At 44.6% G+C, this 18,596-nt stretch overlaps 1 protein-coding gene across 1 annotated transcript in view; it reads right to left on the bottom strand.

Moving 5' to 3' along the window:
• Window positions 1-16: 16 nt before the first annotated feature.
• The window catches only part of LOC110980970 (uncharacterized), a 45,554-nt gene continuing 26,974 nt past the window's right edge, over window positions 17-18,596 (bottom strand). Inside the window, exons 4-18 of the mRNA XM_022238073.2 lie at window positions 12,391-14,274; window positions 11,855-12,065; window positions 11,323-11,577; window positions 10,091-10,324; window positions 9,378-9,436; window positions 7,174-7,356; window positions 6,789-7,016; window positions 6,154-6,333; window positions 5,789-5,893; window positions 4,701-4,958; window positions 4,240-4,368; window positions 3,845-3,923; window positions 3,524-3,682; window positions 3,084-3,170; window positions 17-2,863 (exon numbers count right to left, since the gene is read on the bottom strand). Coding sequence (XP_022093765.2) covers window positions 2,712-2,863; window positions 3,084-3,170; window positions 3,524-3,682; window positions 3,845-3,923; window positions 4,240-4,368; window positions 4,701-4,958; window positions 5,789-5,893; window positions 6,154-6,333; window positions 6,789-7,016; window positions 7,174-7,356; window positions 9,378-9,436; window positions 10,091-10,324; window positions 11,323-11,577; window positions 11,855-12,065; window positions 12,391-14,274 — 4,203 coding nt within the window. The 3' untranslated portion in view covers window positions 17-2,711. The remainder of the gene's footprint in view (window positions 2,864-3,083; window positions 3,171-3,523; window positions 3,683-3,844; window positions 3,924-4,239; window positions 4,369-4,700; window positions 4,959-5,788; window positions 5,894-6,153; window positions 6,334-6,788; window positions 7,017-7,173; window positions 7,357-9,377; window positions 9,437-10,090; window positions 10,325-11,322; window positions 11,578-11,854; window positions 12,066-12,390; window positions 14,275-18,596) is intronic.

Raw genomic sequence — 18,596 nt, 5'->3', positions numbered from 1 at the left:
CGAAAAAATATACTCATACAATTCGAACAAATTCTTTTATTTACACGTCATTAACTCAATCTCATGTGTAAACAAAGCACCCAAATCTTTCATAAACTGTCTTTAACGATCATACACAGGACTTTTTGCAAAATGTTTATGTAGCTCTGAGGTATAATGGAAGTTAGATACATGTACACAGAGATTTACAAAAGTACATAATGTTTACAACAGGTAAAGCCAATCAAAAAGAAGGTACAGTCTATGTACAAATAAACATCTAGTTACGTCTTTCAGAAAATTACTTGGAAGTTTCATGAAATTCAGTTACTGAATGACATTACAGAGTATTTATTCTGAAATGTTTCTGCACGATTACTGTTTATTTTACATGCTTCTTTCCGGAAACGGCGTGGAAGCAAATTTACACATCAAAAAGTGAATATGATGCTTGAATCATAAGAACATGAATCTATTTGTGACTGCTTAGACCATTTAAGGTTGGCAAAGAAAATTCAAATCAAGAAATTGACATAATGAAAAGTTGAACTTGCATAAAAATCTGCATCTGTGCAATAATCCTTAATTCAACACAAACGAGGCACGACTTTGGTAAAATGTTACTTTACGGTTTGCACCTGTTTTGGGCACACATCCAATTTTAGCCAGAAAAGATGAAGATGAACCCTGGCCGATAAAAAAGATGTTCCACAACACACTGAGCTCTCAAAATGTCAAGTATTGCTTACAAAGAACATGAAATATAACGTGAATAAATATAATTGGGTTTAAATACTTGTTGAGGTGTACAAGATAGGCTTAAACATGGTTTCCAAACGCACAGCCAATTGTCATAATGAAAAAGGTTTCTTTGAAAAACGAAGTTGTATTTCCCTACTCCTTCAAACCCAAATTCGTACACAAGTTAGCAGAATTGAAGCTAAGCATCTTGGAGAATGAGCAGAAAGAGGCTGCTGCAACGAAGTGTACTGAAATATTTTGAAGAAAAATAACTTCCTTTGGCTGGGGGGAGATCGATTTCCAGAAAGCTCACAATGAGCAGCCAATCATTTCAACAGCTGCAGCATTACAACAAACGTTTCAGTTATACATAATTTGTTTGAAAAAATGCAAACAAATAAATTCAAGGGAAAATGAGTTCAAGCAAAGAATGAAAAAAGGAAAGGAGAGAAAGATGAATGTTTGAAGTTATAAAACAAACATATTAGGTCTGAATTGATGACAGATTCTCCAAAAACTCAAACTTGGAAATTCAAATACGTATCACCGCTTTCTAGGTTAGGTCCAACAGAAATATATGAATATTTACGAACTTAAAAAGCAATTTTTTTTTCAATTCACTGATTTACCTCTGTTTTGATGCCCACTCAAATATGGCATCATTTACAAACAATTTGTTTGATTCAAAGTGAATTTATTTATAAATGAAAAGAAAAAGCAATGACCAGCCGGCTGATCAAAGCATCAACAGAAACCTTTAACTAAATTTATTCAAATACTAATTATGAGCCTTCTCCAATTACTTTAATTCTGTACATAGCACAAAATAAATAAACACTCATCATCTGAAAAAGTACTTTTGCATCTCTGAAAGGCCCTTGGTAATAAGTGACACTTCTTTGGAAGACAATTTGAAAAACGAAAATTAAAATATAATTTCATGAAGTCAACTGTCAAGTTTGGTAATTTTTGAGACCTTTTTGGCATATGTCAATTTTCTAACAAACACTCAATCAAAAGATAAACTATTTCATGAAAAAATAACGTGCGATTTCAAATTAAGCAAAATACAGTCACAAATACCCAAAGTCTACTTTCACAGAATTTCACAAGGCGGCGGTACGTCAAAAAAGGACAAGAAAAAAAGTCAGATTTTGCATGTGGTTCAGCCAGTTAATACACAAACAAAAGACTGCCTGATCTTTCCCAGGGCTGAGGCTGTTCGCAATACCTCTCTCAAATAGGAACAGTGATATGCATTTGCTGTGCACCTTATTAAATACACAAGGTTTAAAGTAACGAACTACACATTTCCTTGTAAAAGTGCATGTATGCGTCTGTGTTTAAGCTCCATGAAATCAGCATGTGATTGGTAAAGCAGCCACAGCAAGCCGCTCGACTTGTCCAAGTCTGCTCGGAGCTTTTTACGGCACATATTTACTGACCAATTAAACTTATGTAATTAAAATAAATAGGAAAAGAATCCTAGTCGATATTCACTACACTTATCCTAATTGGTTGCATTCAATCATTAGCACAGATAATAGCTAAAAAAATATTTCTGCACAGACCACCTCATCTACTGTGGCCTTCTCTTGAACAATGGCCATTTCGTTCACCTGAAGTATTCCTCCTTGTGTGACATGGAATGACACTGTCGAAGAAGAGATGGATGTTTGGGTTTAAGGCAGGCTGACAGTATCGTTCTTGGCAAACAGGTACTGCTTCTCTTGAAGCCATTTGAAGAAGATGACATGCAATGTGGAATAAATCTCTCTGAGAAGATACAAGCCTCCAAGGACGCCCTCTACTGGCAGATCATGAGCAGCCAACCCTAAGTCTTGCTGAACGTGACTCTGATTCCATTCTTCTGGGTTTTCTTTCAAGAACTTTCTCGTCAGGGTACCCTCTAGCTAAGGGTCACATCTCCTGAAAGAGTGGTGCTTTCTTGTTAGATCGCCCTCAACTGCTGGGTCACTGAGAGGTCGCCCTCACTTCTTGCCGATGCCGAAGAGGCCCTTGCCCTTCTTCTTAAAGACATCAGTGGATGAGATCGCCTTTGGGAGAGGTACTTTCTTGCTGGAGGTTTCAAGAATCTTGTGCTGGTAAGCATAGGGCATCGTGGACACCTTACGAGTGACAACTACTTTTTAGAAAGAAAATGAAAGCAGAACCCAAAAGACATCAGGCATTTATCACAAATTTACTTAATCAGACAAAATAAACCAAATACAGCAAAAAAGAAAGAAAATCCTTTTGCACTTCGTCAATGAGTTGATTTTGTTAAAATAAGATGAGTTAATGAGAAATTGAAAATATGTGGTAATGAAAAACTGGTGGCAGCGGTGGGATAGATCACTGACCTGACATATCTTGAGGTTTGCTTGGCTGATCACCAGCCATCACATTCTTCATGGCTGCCTCACGTGACGCTGCTGGTATGCAGAATCCTGAAAAATGTAAAATAAGAAAATATTTTATGATAAGAAAAGACCGTGGGAAACAAACAGGAATGACCATTCAGATGCTATTTTTTTCCTGCCCCCACGACGACATCATGAGGAAACAAGTCTTATGTAGCTCAGACATCATGAGCGTCACTGTGACTACCCATCCTATATATTCTTTCCTTCAAGACTGACCTCCCTTGGCAAACATCTCAAACCTTCACAACTCATCACTCAATTCACCTGTGAGACTTAGCATTGCTAGTCACTTTTTTGTCCTTTGTGATTCACTCTTACTCAACAAATAATCTCAAAACTCAGGCTAGCATCAAGTGAGTCTCGTGCCTGCTACTCACCTTTCTCTTGGTCCTTCATGACCGACTCCCGCTCCTTGGCAAACATCTTGAGCCACTCCTGCTTCTCCACTTCCCCCTTGCAGCACAAGATGTGCAGCTTGTTCAGCGACGTGTTGTGGATCTTGAAGGCGTTCTTGACGGTGATGTTCCACTGCAAGTCTGCATGGAACCGAGATGGCACAAAAGAGAGGCTAGACTAGACGTGCATCTCAACGTGACGGCGAACATTCTCTTGTCATCACAAAAACGGGGCGGACATATCATGTAAAAAAGGGTAAACTTCTGGAAGGAGGAATTAGGAAAAGCCAAGACTTTTTTTACCTTTGCCATCTCGCATATCTGACACTTCGCTCACGTCCAGATCAATCCGTTTCTTATACTGTAATGTTCCCTTCCAATCCTGCAGGAAAAAAAAACATGGTCAGAAAAAACACTGTTTGTCGAGGATATACTGGTTTCACCAAATAACACTGAGGTCACAGGAATGCTTTTCATTTTAATAAATAAAATAGCTTCATAGTTTCGATCCTCCACAATTAAATAGTAGGAAAACTGAATGTTTTTATTTCTACATTACCCCATAAAAGAATGCATGGATTAGCACTGATTTCATCTTTTTCAATAAAGCTTCCTCTCACTTTTTAAAAAATTTTCTGTTGTCGCATTGTTAGCTGTTTTTCCCACATAATCCCAACTTTCTCATGACGCTTCTTCACCTTTTTGCAGACTACCAGCTGGTGGTCAAATAGGAACGCCCGTCTGCCTGAAGTCCATCGTTTACCAACCAACATGGTGATTTCTCCGGAGTGGATTAACTGGGTGCTTTTCTCGAGCAGATCTTCATCCTGAGGTAAAAAAAAAATCAGAAATTTAAGCACTCTTTTGGGGGTTTTCAATTCTCAGTGAAACTGGAGAAATAGATCCGCCGACTTTCCAAGAGAGATGTCAGTTATGAGCCTTGAGCTGGACCAATTTTCCCAGCATCTTAGGCTCCTTTGGTGGGAACTGCACTTTGCTGGTTCACAAACGACTAAGTAAATGTACGTGTTACGGTTGCGTGGCTACCAACAAATGAACACTCCCCACCAGCATGGCTCTTTTCAACCGATGAGGGGGTGCTTCTGCTCAAGCCAGATTACATCCTCCTGAGTGCTTCAAAGAACAAATTCACCATTACCTCCCAGTCTCCGATGGACTTCTGCCAGGCGGCGATCTTCTCGATGTTCTCCACCCGCCGCTTGCGGTCGTTGATGCTGACCGCCACCTCCTTCATCACCTCCAGGGCCTCCCTGAGCTCCTGGTAGTCCGCGTGGTGGGGCCGGGTGTACTTGAGCAACTCTCGCAGCTGCAGTGGGTACTTGCAGATCTTCTGGACGGGCGTCAGGAGGAAGCCCTCCAGGTTGATCTCGATCATGTTCTGGAGGAGGCGGCAGGCCTGTCAGGGAGAGAGAGAAAAAAGTAAGCCTGAACGGGACTCGAACCTTTGACCTCTAGATCGGTATTCTGGTGTTCCACCAACTGAGCTATGGAGCAACATACATTAGTTGTTGTTACTTAGTTTGGCTATAAGGTTTTTAGGGGGTGCTTTGATGATTTATATCTCTATTACGAACAATGACAAAGCAATGGTTGAGGGAGGATTGGAACCTAGGACCAACTGAACACAGCACTATCACTCTACCTTCAGAAATATCCAGACACGTGCGGGTGGTTGGCAACCTTATCAACAGGTTTGCTCAGGCAGGTGCTTTGATCATTCATGACTCCATTACACACGATTAAAGGAAAAAAAATGACCAAAGCTGGACTCACACCTGTGACCAATGGAATTCTGTAGTTGGCAGCTAACAATCATGCCACCCATTACTGCACTGATTATTTGCTCAAAACTCTTTGACTGTTCAGAGCTCCATTACACCACAAAAACTGATGGCAGCAGGATTCAAACCTGAGACCGCTGGAATGCTGTGCCGGTGCTCTACTGATCAATATATACGGCCCTATTGTTCAAACCTGAGACTGCTGAAAAGCTGTACTGGTGCTTTTCTAATCAATATATACAGCCCTAAATTGGGGGATTCAAACCTGAGACCACTGGAATGCAGCACCGGTACTCTACTGACGAATATATACAGCCCTAAATTGGAAGTCCCCATGTTGTCATGAGCATGTTCAGAAGTCGCCCTGATCATTCATGCCTCTGTCAATAACAACAGTTTTGAGAGAAGAAATTGTCTTTAGCAGAAGAAGTGACTTCTGTCTTACCTCAAAGAACTGGTCGTATTTCTGCTTTTCCCGTAATTGTTTAAGCTCGCGCAGGGCGGTTGGGTAGTTGTTGCAGTATTCCGAATACGTCTCAAAGCCACTCCTCTGTAGATAAAAGAGCAGAGTAAAAAACCCACTTCAGGCTAAATTCTCCTTCCCAAAAAATATCAATCAGACATTACAAGAATGCCATTTCAACTTCTTGTTAAACGTTCTCAACTTGCAACTTGTTTCAATTTTCACATACTGCCATCTTTGTCTCAGTACAGATTTTCTCGAAAGTGCACATTCCACAAAACATTCTTACTTTTGGAGCTTGCTGATAATTTTACTCTAGTTTTGGAGTTTTATCCAAAGACACTCACGTGTTCCAGGAAGCATCCTCCTATCCTGCTCAGCTGGGGCTGGTCCTGGATGATGGAGGCCTCCAGCTGCAGCAGGAAGCCCTTCTGGAAGCTGTAGATCTCCTCGATGTTGCCGAAGAGGTTGTTCATGATCTCCACCGAGAACATCTCAGGCCGGTCTGCGGCCTGCCGGATGTAACCCTGCAAGGGGGGAAAGAATGGGTCAGTTAGAGAATTGGTCAGTTAGAGAACCGTCAGTAGAACCGTCAGTAGTTGAGAGAAAAGCCATCTTTCAGGACATTAGCCAGATGGTTCAAGATTTTCTTAATTTAAAAACTCTGAGAAAGTACTCTTTATACATGAGCGTTACATTTGATTGATACCCTCTATCAAATAGAAATGGATAGAAAATAGAACAAAAGTATAACAAATTCAATCAAAATCTAACCCTTGATGAGCATTGCCAACCAAAAAAGTACAAACAAAACTTGAAAAATGGACAGACAAAAACTTTTGCATGACAAATACAGATATGAAATCTGGCTGTGCAGTGCCAACAAAGAAAAGCGCCCCCTACTGACGGTGCCTAAGCATACACGCTACCTCTCAGTTTCCCTGGCCCCACCCCTCCGCCCTTTATCGTCAAGACGACCCACCTCACACACGTCCCGCAGGTTGTGCACGTAGTCCCGCTCCGTGGTAATGATCTCCTCCACGACCTTTGCCCGGACCTGCTCATTGCTCAGGAAATTCAGGCTGACCTTGCGGGCCTTCTTGGCGGCAGCTGCCGATGCCGCGGCGGCGGGGGCCCTCTTGATCTGCTCCCGTTCCTCCTTCAATCGCTCCATGCACTCCTCCACCGTCTCCCCTTGGCTGACTCTCAACTGTTGAGGACAACAAAATTGGTCTGGAGTCTCACTTGTAGTAGTCGCATGTGAGTGTGGTACCATCACATGAACGGCGTTTGATTCTGCTCGCTAGATTGACCTATAGCATAGAAATGAGGAGCAGAACCAAAGGGGAATCTTTGGCGACACTCACCCTGAGGAACTGGGCAGGTACCCACCCCTCCACCTCCTCCCGGCAGCCCCACCACCAGTTCTTGTCCCTCATGTCCGTCACCTCAATCACGTCACCCGCTTTAAAGGCCAGCTCTGACTCGTCCATGGTCACATGGTCCCACAGGGCCTCGGCAAAGGTGGGCATGGTGTCGGGACTGTATGCCTGTCGACGAGATTTGAAAAAAAGTCAGTTTTTAGTGTTTTTCACCATCTCAACTGAGTAAGCGCAACTTCACAGAGCAAAACTGGACACACAAAACTGAGAAGTGCCGATGAGTTTGTCAATCAGAAACAGGATACCAACCAAAATTCCATGTGAAACCTACTTGGCTGGTTCCCGGTGGCTTTTTGTACTGCACAAAAACTTGATCATACTCCTGCAACCCCTGGGAAATCGGGCCAAAAGAAGAAAAGAGCTCGCTACAAAAAGGAGAGATGCTTATACTGGCTGCAGACCGAGGCTGTGTCCGAATCTGGTATTCAATGGCTAAGGCTTGCTTTTTTGCCAGTGATGCGCAAGGGTGAGTGGCCACAGACATAGCCACAATGCTCACTGCGGACACAGTCTGACTCCAGTTGTACCCACTCCAAAGCTGCAGCAGACTTCTAAGCAACGAAATAACAACCCCAGGGTTTGAGAATCAGTTCACAGGGAAGAGAGGGGCAGAGCAGAAATAAGGCGGCAGGCCTGTAATCGAGTCATTGAAAGCCGTCACAAGTTAGTCGCGAGGGTTTTGCCCTTACATTGGCATATATATATCTTACACTGTATGCTCAGAGCTGACCAAGAACTCAACAAATTCACAAGCTCACTCAGGTGGGACTCAAACCCATGACTTCCTGCTTAGAAGAGCAGATGTCTTAACCGCTCGATCACTGAGCCTGACGGGTCAGCTGGCTGGTCCGAGCCAGATGCAGCAGCAGTCGAACCATTTTCAAAGATGTACTTTGTGTCGGTGTGAAGGGCAAAACCCCAAAGTACAAATCAACATCGCCCCAATTCAGAGTACTTCTTTGGATATACTCCAGACTATTTTCAACTCATCCGGTCTCGAGTCAAGAGACCTGTGACGTCCTCTGCTCTGCTGTGTCAAAGGTTGACCCAGAAAGGCTGCGGCATGACTCAAGACTTGACTTGTGACAAATCTGTGACTGACTGAATTACAATTCTCAAATGCTTCTCGTCTCGGAATAACGATCTGCATAAAACAAACCTGAAAACCAAGCAACCCATCACCTGTACCCTCTTTGACTAGGTGAAGGAGGGGGGGGGAAATAATTGAAGGGGATAAGAGGTCTCCGAGTACTGCTCTTTACAAATGTGGAACTGCGGCTGCAACTTTGAATATGCTGGTGAAATAAAACGCCAGAGCACCTGGTGTTTTTGCTCATACCATTGGGGGAAACAAACCCGCTTGCTTTCCACTGTCGTTGGCTTTCTACAAAGGACCAAATTTCAGTGAGCAATTATTACTACAGCAAAAACTGTGAAAGACGCTTCGCCAGATCAGTCAATTACTAATAATTCCCTGCTGGAATTTTCTGGACTTGACGGGTATTTTCACACAATCACCCTTTTGAGGGCAGTCCGATATGGCAACGTCAAAAAAAGCTCTGTCGGAACACTTTTGAAATATCACTGCCCATGCACGACGATTCAAGGATGTTCAGTACCCTCAACAAATGTGAATTCAGTCGACCAAGCATTCCAGACAGCATAATTATTTGCAAACACTAACTCTCTGAACAAAAAAAAGGGTACCCTGCTTTGTGCATCAAGTTGTCACCTTGAAATTCCCTTCCCTGTGTGCTATCGGATCCAGAACAGAATAACATCCGCTAAACCTACCTCTCGGACCACCAAAAGAGGAAAACAAAAGGAAATGAGGCAAAAGAAGATAGGCATTCACACCTTAGAACTGCTTCAGAGCATAAGAAGTCTACAGTACACAGAAAAATCACTAAACTCTGTACAGGTATGTTGAGAGTGGGTTGGTTTTTTTTTTTTTTTTTTTTTCTGAGAGCACTTGTCTACATTTGGGCCTCATTATCAGAGGTCATATTCATGTCATGTTCTGTATACCAGCAAGCCTTCAAGCCCCGAGTTCCCTCTACAATATGAGATCCCAGCCATTCCGGTCACTCCTACTGCATTGGAGAGGGCGTACCACTGCTAGTACTGACCTCAAAGTTGTACTGGTCTCCAAACGTCGACAAGACCTCTCCAACTTCCGTCCCGATGACTAGAAAGGAATCAAATCGACGGGGTGTCAGCAGAAATAGTTAATGAGGGTACCAATACATGCAAACGCCTGCTGACATCGGCTGAGCTTACCTGACCATTCTGGCCGGAAAAATGACAAGAGCAGCATCAGTTGTCCGACACAATTGGCTTAGTGAACATAGCTCTATCTATTTTTTGAAGTACGTGTAATTTTTTTCAAGCAGAGGATATATGAATGGTGCAGCATGCTACACATAAATATGTCGTAACAGGTGATTTGGATTTAAACCTTACTGATTTGCATATACACCAGCTTGGGGTCAGGAAAGACTCTCCCTCAAAGGGATCACCATCCTCTAAATGGAATCTCCCAAAGCCATTGGGAATTGTAACAGCTTTCGTGTAGATTTGTGTCTTTTTGATACATTATGCAAATAATCTGGTTCCACAGAAGTGAGGAAAACGTGCCAAATAAACGACCTACATGTATGTTATCAACGTACCATATGTTCATTTGAACTGTACTTATTGGTGAGAATGAATTTAATTGGTTGACATTTAGGCACGATAACAAAGGTGAAAGCGTTTTACTCCACTTTTGATGTACCATTGTAGCACCAAAGACAAACGGCTAGTGTACATTTTTGAGGTGAAGTGTGGAGACAGAACTTACGGTCTGCCAGGGAGTTCTTCCTGGGCGGGGCTTTTGATCCCTCCCTGTCCAGGAGCGACAGGTGATCTGGGATGCTCTTGGGCCGAGCCAGGGTCCCGTTCTTCTCCGTGTCCCTCTCCTCTGTAATGGCAGGAGGGACGGGCGAGACAACCTCCTCTCGGCTCCTCTTGTTGGCGCTGGAGAGGTCGGACTGGGCGCGGCGCCTCAGTTGCTTCCGGGCGGGGCCGGGTGTGTCTGGAAAAGTTTGGTGGCAAGGCGTGGCGAATGGACAGTAAACTGTGCAACGTTGAAAACTGCACACGAATTCTTCGTCTTGAAAAGCACACCGGCAAAAGGTTGGATTTGTTGGGATTGAATTCATTGGAATATGGAGACGAAATTGCTTAGAACAACTTTGCTCAGATTAGTTGGACTGGGTTTGAATAACCGCTGAAACTTAACTAGGCTGATTCGAAGTTGACTGGGTACATCCAATTCAAGAGGATTTCAATGAAATAATTTGCACAGAATTAGGTTTGTACTGCTTTGATATGGACTGGTCTGATTTCGCTTAGAGTTTGACTGAAAATGATTGACTTAATATGACTTGACCAGTTTATTAGTTTTGATAGATAACGCAAGATATCTGTATTGTTTCTTATCCACTCTTTTAATACGCAACGACGTAATGGACTTGTTGCTCACATCAGGTGCAACTAACAAGATAAGTCTGACAAACTGTAAAGAGATGATTATTTCTACAAAGAGTTTTTGGGGATATACGTGACCGGCTTTAGAAAAACGGGTAACAAGTCCCCAGATTCAGGTTATGAGTTTTTGATATGGCTGGATTCTGTACATCAAAGCTACAATTTGATATAGGAATGACCCCTGTAGTGCGCTGCGTTTCGGAGATATATAGACATTTGTATATCCACATTTTCGGATTAAATAAAAGCACTTTTCGAGAAAGCTCATTAAGTGTAGCACTTGGAAACACAATGCTATGAAGGATTTCCTGTGAATGATCAATTTTTAATCTTTATTCATCAGTATCCATGTTTGTAGTCACAAATTCCGAAAATATAAATATTATAGCAGCTATTAAAGGAAAAAACACAAAATCACATTTTTGAAGAGATTTTGCCCTCTCCAAATAGAACAGGCCATTACGTGTTTTGGCAATGCACGACTTATTACCCTTTTTTGTAGAGCGGGCCACTATTTCCTCCAGTCTGTATGACGATGCCTACCTGCGTTTTCCTCCTCGATCTCCTTCACCACGCCAGCGATGGTCTTCGTGTCCACGGGGTCCGTCTTGACCCGGCGGGGCAGATGCAGGGGCTTGGGAAGGCGCCTCAGGTCCTCTTCCATGGCTTTCTTGGTCAGGTCTTCGTCCAGGGAGAAGGTGACCTTCTTTGGGGAGGTGACGCTATCTGGGGTTTCTGGGCCAGCACACTGGAACCCTACCGGGAGGCTGAGCTGGGAGACCATAGAACGCCTTGGTCCTTTGGTGGAAAGACAGAGAATTACTATAAATTCCAGGAGAGGACTTCCTTATGATAACATTTAGAGAGGATATCCTAGCGAGGACATGGATATACTCTCGAGGACCTGGTCTATCTCAATCTGTTATCTTGCACTTTCCGATGAGATTATCAAAACTGGTCATTAAAATTTTTTCTTCCTCTGTAAAAAAAAGGACTAGAAAATTCTGAACTTCATATCGGATTCCACTTCCAATGATTTTACGTCGGGAACTTTCTGGCTGTAAACCTGACTCACTTCCAGTCCCAGATTCCCTTCGACCAATCGTGACAGCTGATAACTTCCGCTCCTCAAGTAGGCCCCCGTTGGCCACGGCCTGACTGTCCACTGACCCTTTCTCCCACTGTAGGTCCAAAAGGTCAGAGGACAAAGGTCGAGATGGTGGGTTGCTACTGCCCAGGGACGAGCAGGGACTACAGAAGTTGCTGCTGGATGTGTCACTATCACCCTGCAGGAATTGATAAAACATGAAGCTTCTCGATTATTCCAATCTGGAAGAGTCAGGTTGATGGTAATTTCCCTGCCATCCACCTCGGCGACCTGGGTTTGATTCCCAACTCGGTCTACCTCTGGATTGGGTCTTCAGTCCCTGTCTGATTTTGTATGTCTTTGCCATGAATATTCTGGGGCTTTCCTCCCAGCTCTGAAAACTGTAACTGCTTCTCAAAAAGCTTCGTTTTGTCAGGCGAACAAGCTACAGTGCCCGGAAGGTTATGGGAAATCTTTGGTTTCATTATCAAAAGTGCTGAATAATGATAAAAAGTTGTCCTTACCGCCAGAAAGGTCTCTTCTGTCCCCCTGTCTTTGACGATCCCGCTGTCCACGCTGCTCCCTGGGATGGTCTCTGAGCTCAACTGCAAGGCCACCAGGTGGGCGTTCTCCATGGGTGACAGGCCCCGCTTGCGCTGCCGAATTGGGGCCCGTAGGGAGCTGCAGCGCTGGAAGCTGGACCGGCCTGGCCGCCGGTCGTCCCCAGCCTCATCCTCTGCATCCCTAGCCTTGCGGGAGGGCGTGCCGTGCCAGGTCTTTCGCAGGGCCGTGTCCTTGCTCATGGGGACAGGCCACAGGGCAACTAGGGGGTCCTGAGGTGGCTCGGGCGTGTCCTTGTGAATGTAGGCATCGTCGGTGAGATGCAACGGAGATGCCTTCCTTGGAGTTGAGGAGCTATCATTTTCCTCCTTCTCCTCCTCTCCATCTTTCTTCTTTAAACCTTGCAGAGGCAGCTCTGGGTCTAATTTCACAATCTCGGGCCTAGCCTTGGTTTTGGACTGGCCTTTTTTCCTGCTCCATTGCTTGATCCTGGACAGGATGACCTTGGGAGAAACCATCTTCTCTTTAATATCCTCGTCGTCTTTTAGAGAAGTCCTCTTCATCGCAGGAAGTGTCGACGACTTTTCTTTGTCTGACATCGGCATATTGTTTGGCAAATTGTTCGGTGGGCTTGCTGATGACTCGTCAACATTTGTTTGGAACTGCGCGACCGACTTCCACAACCGCATGCCCGGGAAACTAGTCCTGGGGCTGGTGGATGAGCCCGGGAGGGAAGCCAAACTTCCCCGGCTGCTGGACCTCCTCAGACCCTTGGAAAGGTGGCTTGGGGTGGGCGGGGTGCCTGGGGGAGAAGGCTGCGTCAACTGCATCAGCTCCTGGTTGAGCTGGCTGATCTGTGACACCATCTGGAGCTCCGAGGTCTTTTCCGCAGAGGCAGCGTGCTCTGCCTGGAGGTCTAGCAGACCCTCGCTCAGTGCGATGGCCATGCTCTTCTTCCTCCGATGGAAGGCTTGCAAGGAATCCCCAAGGGAAGCATCAGCACCTTTCTGTCCAGCCGGCTCCCCATTTGTCTCAGTCTTGACTGGCACTGTGAGGGTCTGGCCAGTCGTCCTACTCTTGGGAGGGGTGGCTGGGGGAACTTCGCTGATGCCAGGGCTGGAAGGACTCACAGAGGATTTGGTCTCCCTGTCCCGTTCTATGCGCAATCGAGTCTTGTGGCCGACGTCGTCCAACTTTCGCCGATTGTCCTTCACGCTTTCAGGGCCAGAGCCCGACCGTGTGCGGTTCAGCTTCGGCCAGTTATTATTTGTGGGAGAGGGTGGGATGGGGCTCCTGCTCCCGGAGTGGGTATCCTTGATGCTGCTGCGGCTTTGCAAGCCTGTTGTTTCCAAGTTCGCCCTGTTCTGGTCAAGGTCCGGGTCAACGCTTAGCTGCTGCTTGAGAGACAGTCGCTTCCCGATGCCCGTCGACATGGCAACCGCATCACGCATGTTGGTCTCTCGGTGGTAGACTGTCGGTCCGCTTGGGGATGTCCCGGGAGGGTCCGTCTCCTGGCCAGCTGAGCCAAACTGGAAGGAGCTCCGAGCGTTGGGGTCTAGCTTCCAGATGTCACCTGCGTCATCGTCTGTACTTTCCGCCTTCTGACGCTCGGCATAGACTGACTCGAGCTTGGACTTCAGCTCATCGGAAGGCAGGACCCAGGGGGAGAAGATTGGGACGGGGGCCGTCTTGGTGGCCCTGGAGGACTCCTTGCCGTTATCTGTCAAAATGCAGTCAACGGCTTCACTCTCATCCTTCTCCTTGTCTTCGTCGTCAAGGTTGGATTGGTGATTTGTGATGAATTCTAGCAGTGATAGGGGACTTGCAGATTCATTCTCGTTGCATTCCTATGAAACAAAAAATACAGAAAATCATTTGTGAAATTCATCACTGCAGATATAATGTTTGAGCAACAAGATCTGTTGTATTTTGACACGCGAATCCACTCTGTGATGCCTCAAATTTGTGATACCAACTGTCAAAGGTTTTGTACACGTGGTAGTTTCCATTTTAAAATCAAGTTCCACGATTGGGAGTTGATAACTGAGAGGTTCAATCTGATAAGAAGCCATGGACTGGTCCAGCCAAATCCATCAAGAGTTTGGAAGCTCTCTGATCAAACTTACAACAAACGTGAGATGCAGAAAGTGGCTGTTTTCACGCAGGAGTGCAAAGTTTGCACGACCTTATAAATGCCGTTCTTCAAGAGTTGATCATGGCAAGTACAATTCCCTTGCGGTAACAGACACCAAAAGACAATCCTTGAATATTTGTACTCGGTCTCACCATCAATTCATGCTGAAAGCACAAGCTGGGGCTATCATGAGGGAAACTTACATAAAAGAACAATTCAAATTTGTTACTGATTAAAACGGTCCCCTTTTGTGCCGGTCGTAACTGTTACCTTTACACTTTTCCTATCCACGGCCGTAAACCAAGTACAACGAATCGGATCAAAGGAAAACACAATCTGCAAGGAATGCGGGGTGGTGAAAGAGCCGGGATTAAAATCAGGCAGCAGAAAAAAAACTGCCTTTGTCTTCGAGTGAGGTTATAACAACACCGCCTTGTGGTGCCAAATTTCCCTCTGAGAGGAACAGAAAAGAATGCACTCCTCACTGTTCGCTTCTCCATTCACCTGGGTGTTTGTAATCAATATTTTCACTGGAGCCACAGTGGTGTAAGTAAACTCCCTTTACACGTCGAGCGGCCATTGTGCCCCTGTTGCTCCTCCGTGTTGTCCAGCAAGGCCAGAGCGGGAGAAAGACCAGGCGGGTGCCGGGGCCATGGTGACCGAAAGGGCCAAGAGGGGTCACTTAGGACATCCCGGCAGAGATTTTTGAACATTGGACTTCAGTTTTCGGATTAAATTTTTTCCTACATCTTTCATTCAGAAATATGTGTGGGTGACTCCCGAGTGGATCACAGTTGGGCACAATACCCAATAAATCATTCAACCTCTTTTGGTTCAATTTCATTTCCTTAGATTTGCATTTATCCCTCCAGTAACATCTCAACAGGTGTCTATAGATATTTGCACTGTGCTGTGTACATGCTGTTGTCTTGTTTTTTTTCCTAGTGCGTTACATGAAACGCTCATGCTTCATGCACAGATGCACATGCTTCAACAAGTGCATGTAAAGGACATGCGCAAATTGGAGATGCATAGAAATCAATTTTTAAAAACAGCAAACTACATGTACACTGTAACAACGGGAAGTCTTGGGACAAGTTGTAACATGGAGCATGCATCTGTAGCGTGGACTTGAACGGCCAAACCGGTTCAATGCCGATCCAAATGCCTTTCTGCATCTGCCAACAACAATTTGTGCAGTCCAGTGTGAAGTGCTACTTGTCACAGATGAATTAAAGTAACCCCCCCCAGAAAAGAAGAATTAAGCCTGGAAACAGTTTTACAATTGTGTACAAAACCTACACTGTTGTGTTTTTTGTGGTGTGGACACAACACAGCGTAAACGGCCGGGCAGCTCAGCACGGCCTGTTGTTGTGAAACTGCCAACCATAATTTGGCCATCAGATCAAATCTGAAGTGCCCAGCAAGCACTGGAACGCAGTAATAGGCTTGACAACCCACTGACAAATTGAATTAGAACAGAGAATTCCCTTAGGGGCTGGTGAAGTTAGTTTGTGGAAGTGTACAGGCAGTGGTTATAGAATGGAGCTTGTTTGGCCATTAACTTAATGGTTTCCTCTGCAGGAATACAGTTCTCCTAACAATAACAAGAATTACCAAATGATTTCCGACATTCCTGCAATCCAAGCATTGGTACCATTATTTTCAGTGACATTGGAATCATCTAGAAAAAAACGCACTAACAGGTTGCAAGTCAAAAACCAAACTATTCTGCCACGAATGACCTCCCGTCTCCTCAGTACACGAAGTAGAACTCTATTACATCATGAGGGAAAGACTATGGTAGATTTATGTCACTGAAAGATGTAGCATTATACAGTACATGTACGCCCATACGCACAAAGAACTTCCTCCCTACAGTCACACTTCCACGGCTTTCCATTAATCATCACCTTCTTGGCCGACAAGCCTTTGATATGTCTTCCTACGATCAAGAAAAATCATTATTTTGATTTTACATCGCACTCATGCGGGTGTTTAAAGTACCACCAAACCTCTTAGCTTCTCTATGTACCCTTTTTTTTTCTAAGGGTACCTTTTTTTTTTCTAAGGGTACAACACTCTCTCCACTTCTTTCTTTCAAGTGTCATTGACATCCATTTAATCTTTCGCATGACTGGGTGTGCCACTTGAGGAATCTTTCCCAATCCATCTGGGACGGAATCTCTAAAAAAATTGACGCAGAAGTGACGGTGGGGAAGAAGGGGGGGAGGTGGTTAACACAGTCAGCTGGAAATGTCACTGAACTCTTCCACAGTGCGACCCGCCGCGGGCTCCGACACAAAAAACAGGGCAAAGTTTCAAGTCGTGTCTCGACGGTAAACCTTCATTCATGCACAAGTGCATGTTTCTCAAAGAGGACAGAGAGCATTTTGCCAGGAATAATTTGTATGGGTACGGGGAAGCCAAGATGAGGACACGGTCCCACCAGAAAGGTTTCGATCTTCAACATTACTGTAGTGAGTGGTTGCAGTACCAAACCCAGCCTGAGTGCAGTCCTCATGTTGACAGAACGGGCCACATTCCTGCAGGTGTTGCAGGCCTGCATTTCGGTAGAACGTGACCAAAAAAGCCTCACCAATGCCCCTGGGCCGTGTGTTATCTTTTCATCACCTAATCTAATTTTCGTCCCGAGTGTAGGGTGTACATTTGTAAATCCCAGACTGCCATGGACAGGTATTAAAAAAACTGGTTGTAGTCACAGTGTTCAGGCACTGGGACGTCTAGCAACGTCTGTGAAAACCTTGTTCAGCGCAAGCCAAATGGAACTTTTTTTTTGCAGGAATACCAACAGGGATGCTAAAATGCAAATGATGTGTAAGGTGCTGAGGCAAATGTACTTTTAATGCTAGTACATGTAAATGGGTCATTCCTTGAGGTTGGGGCACAATTTGTGATGGTGTCCTTGTTGCAACCAAAACTTTTACCACCTGTCACGACCTGTAGAGTAGGTCATTTACTCTGTAAAAATAACACACACCTCTGTATTCAGCCTCGCAAGATGTATAACAATGTCAATTTGGAATCCACATGCAGGAAAATAACTGTTCATTTTTACGGAACCCATGTAACAATGGACACCGTCACAAATTGTGCCCCAACCTCATGGAATGACCCAAATGCAAAGCTAAAAGGAATGGGCTAAATAGGGTCTAGCTCAATGTTCTACAGGATCCCAGCTGAAGGTACCATACAGTGTACCACAAGGTTCAAACTAAAAATATCATGCAGCTTTAGTTCACTGTAAAAGTACCACAGAGTTCCAGACGAGAGTATCAACAGGTCCAAGATCAAAGAAGATAAAAGCTCTAGCCCAAAATATCATGCAGCTTTAGTTCACTGTAAAAGTACCACAGAGTTCCAGGTGAGAGTATCAACAGGTCCAAGATCAAAGAAGATAAAAGCTCTAGCCCAAAATATAATGCAGTTCCAGCTCCAAGTATCAAACAGTCTTGCAGAATATATTACAAAGTTCAACGCAGAACTACATGTATCATACAGCCCAAATTGAAAGTACATGTGTACCACAGGCTCTGGCTCATAGCAACACAGAGTTCCAGGCCAGAAGTATCAAGTGGTTCCAGCTCAGTGTATAACACAGGACCCAGTTCTAAGAACCTCAGAGTTCCAGCTATAAGTATGACATGTTTCAATTTCAAAGTGTCAAAGGGCTGTAGCTCAGGGTGTCACGGGATTTAACTTACTGAAGTATCGGAATGAAGTCGAAAAACAAATACAATTTAGTTTACGTTTTTGGCAAGAAAGTTAATTTTTGTAGGTCTCTGTCCCAGTTAACAAGACTGGAGGTACATGCCAATCTGATGAGATGTGGGGGAAAAAAACTGGACGACCCTCTCCCAAAGTCCAAGTTGAAAAGGCCACATTTCTTCAGAGCTTTGTGTAAATCAATGGAGCTGCACTTGAAATGGATGCCCTAGTATCACCTGGGCTGCGACCCAGTTGTAAACAGTTTTGAGTTCTTGCTGTCAGGTGATACTCTCCCCAAACACGTGA

The sequence above is a fragment of the Acanthaster planci genome, linkage group LG14, assembly GCF_054643075.1.
Source record: "Acanthaster planci isolate LZ-2023a linkage group LG14, COTS_SCS, whole genome shotgun sequence".
In the NCBI taxonomy this organism is placed as follows: Eukaryota; Metazoa; Echinodermata; class Asteroidea; order Valvatida; family Acanthasteridae; genus Acanthaster; species Acanthaster planci.
The sequence above is the reverse complement of the archived record's forward strand: the minus strand, read 5'-3'. Positions and strand labels throughout refer to the sequence as shown.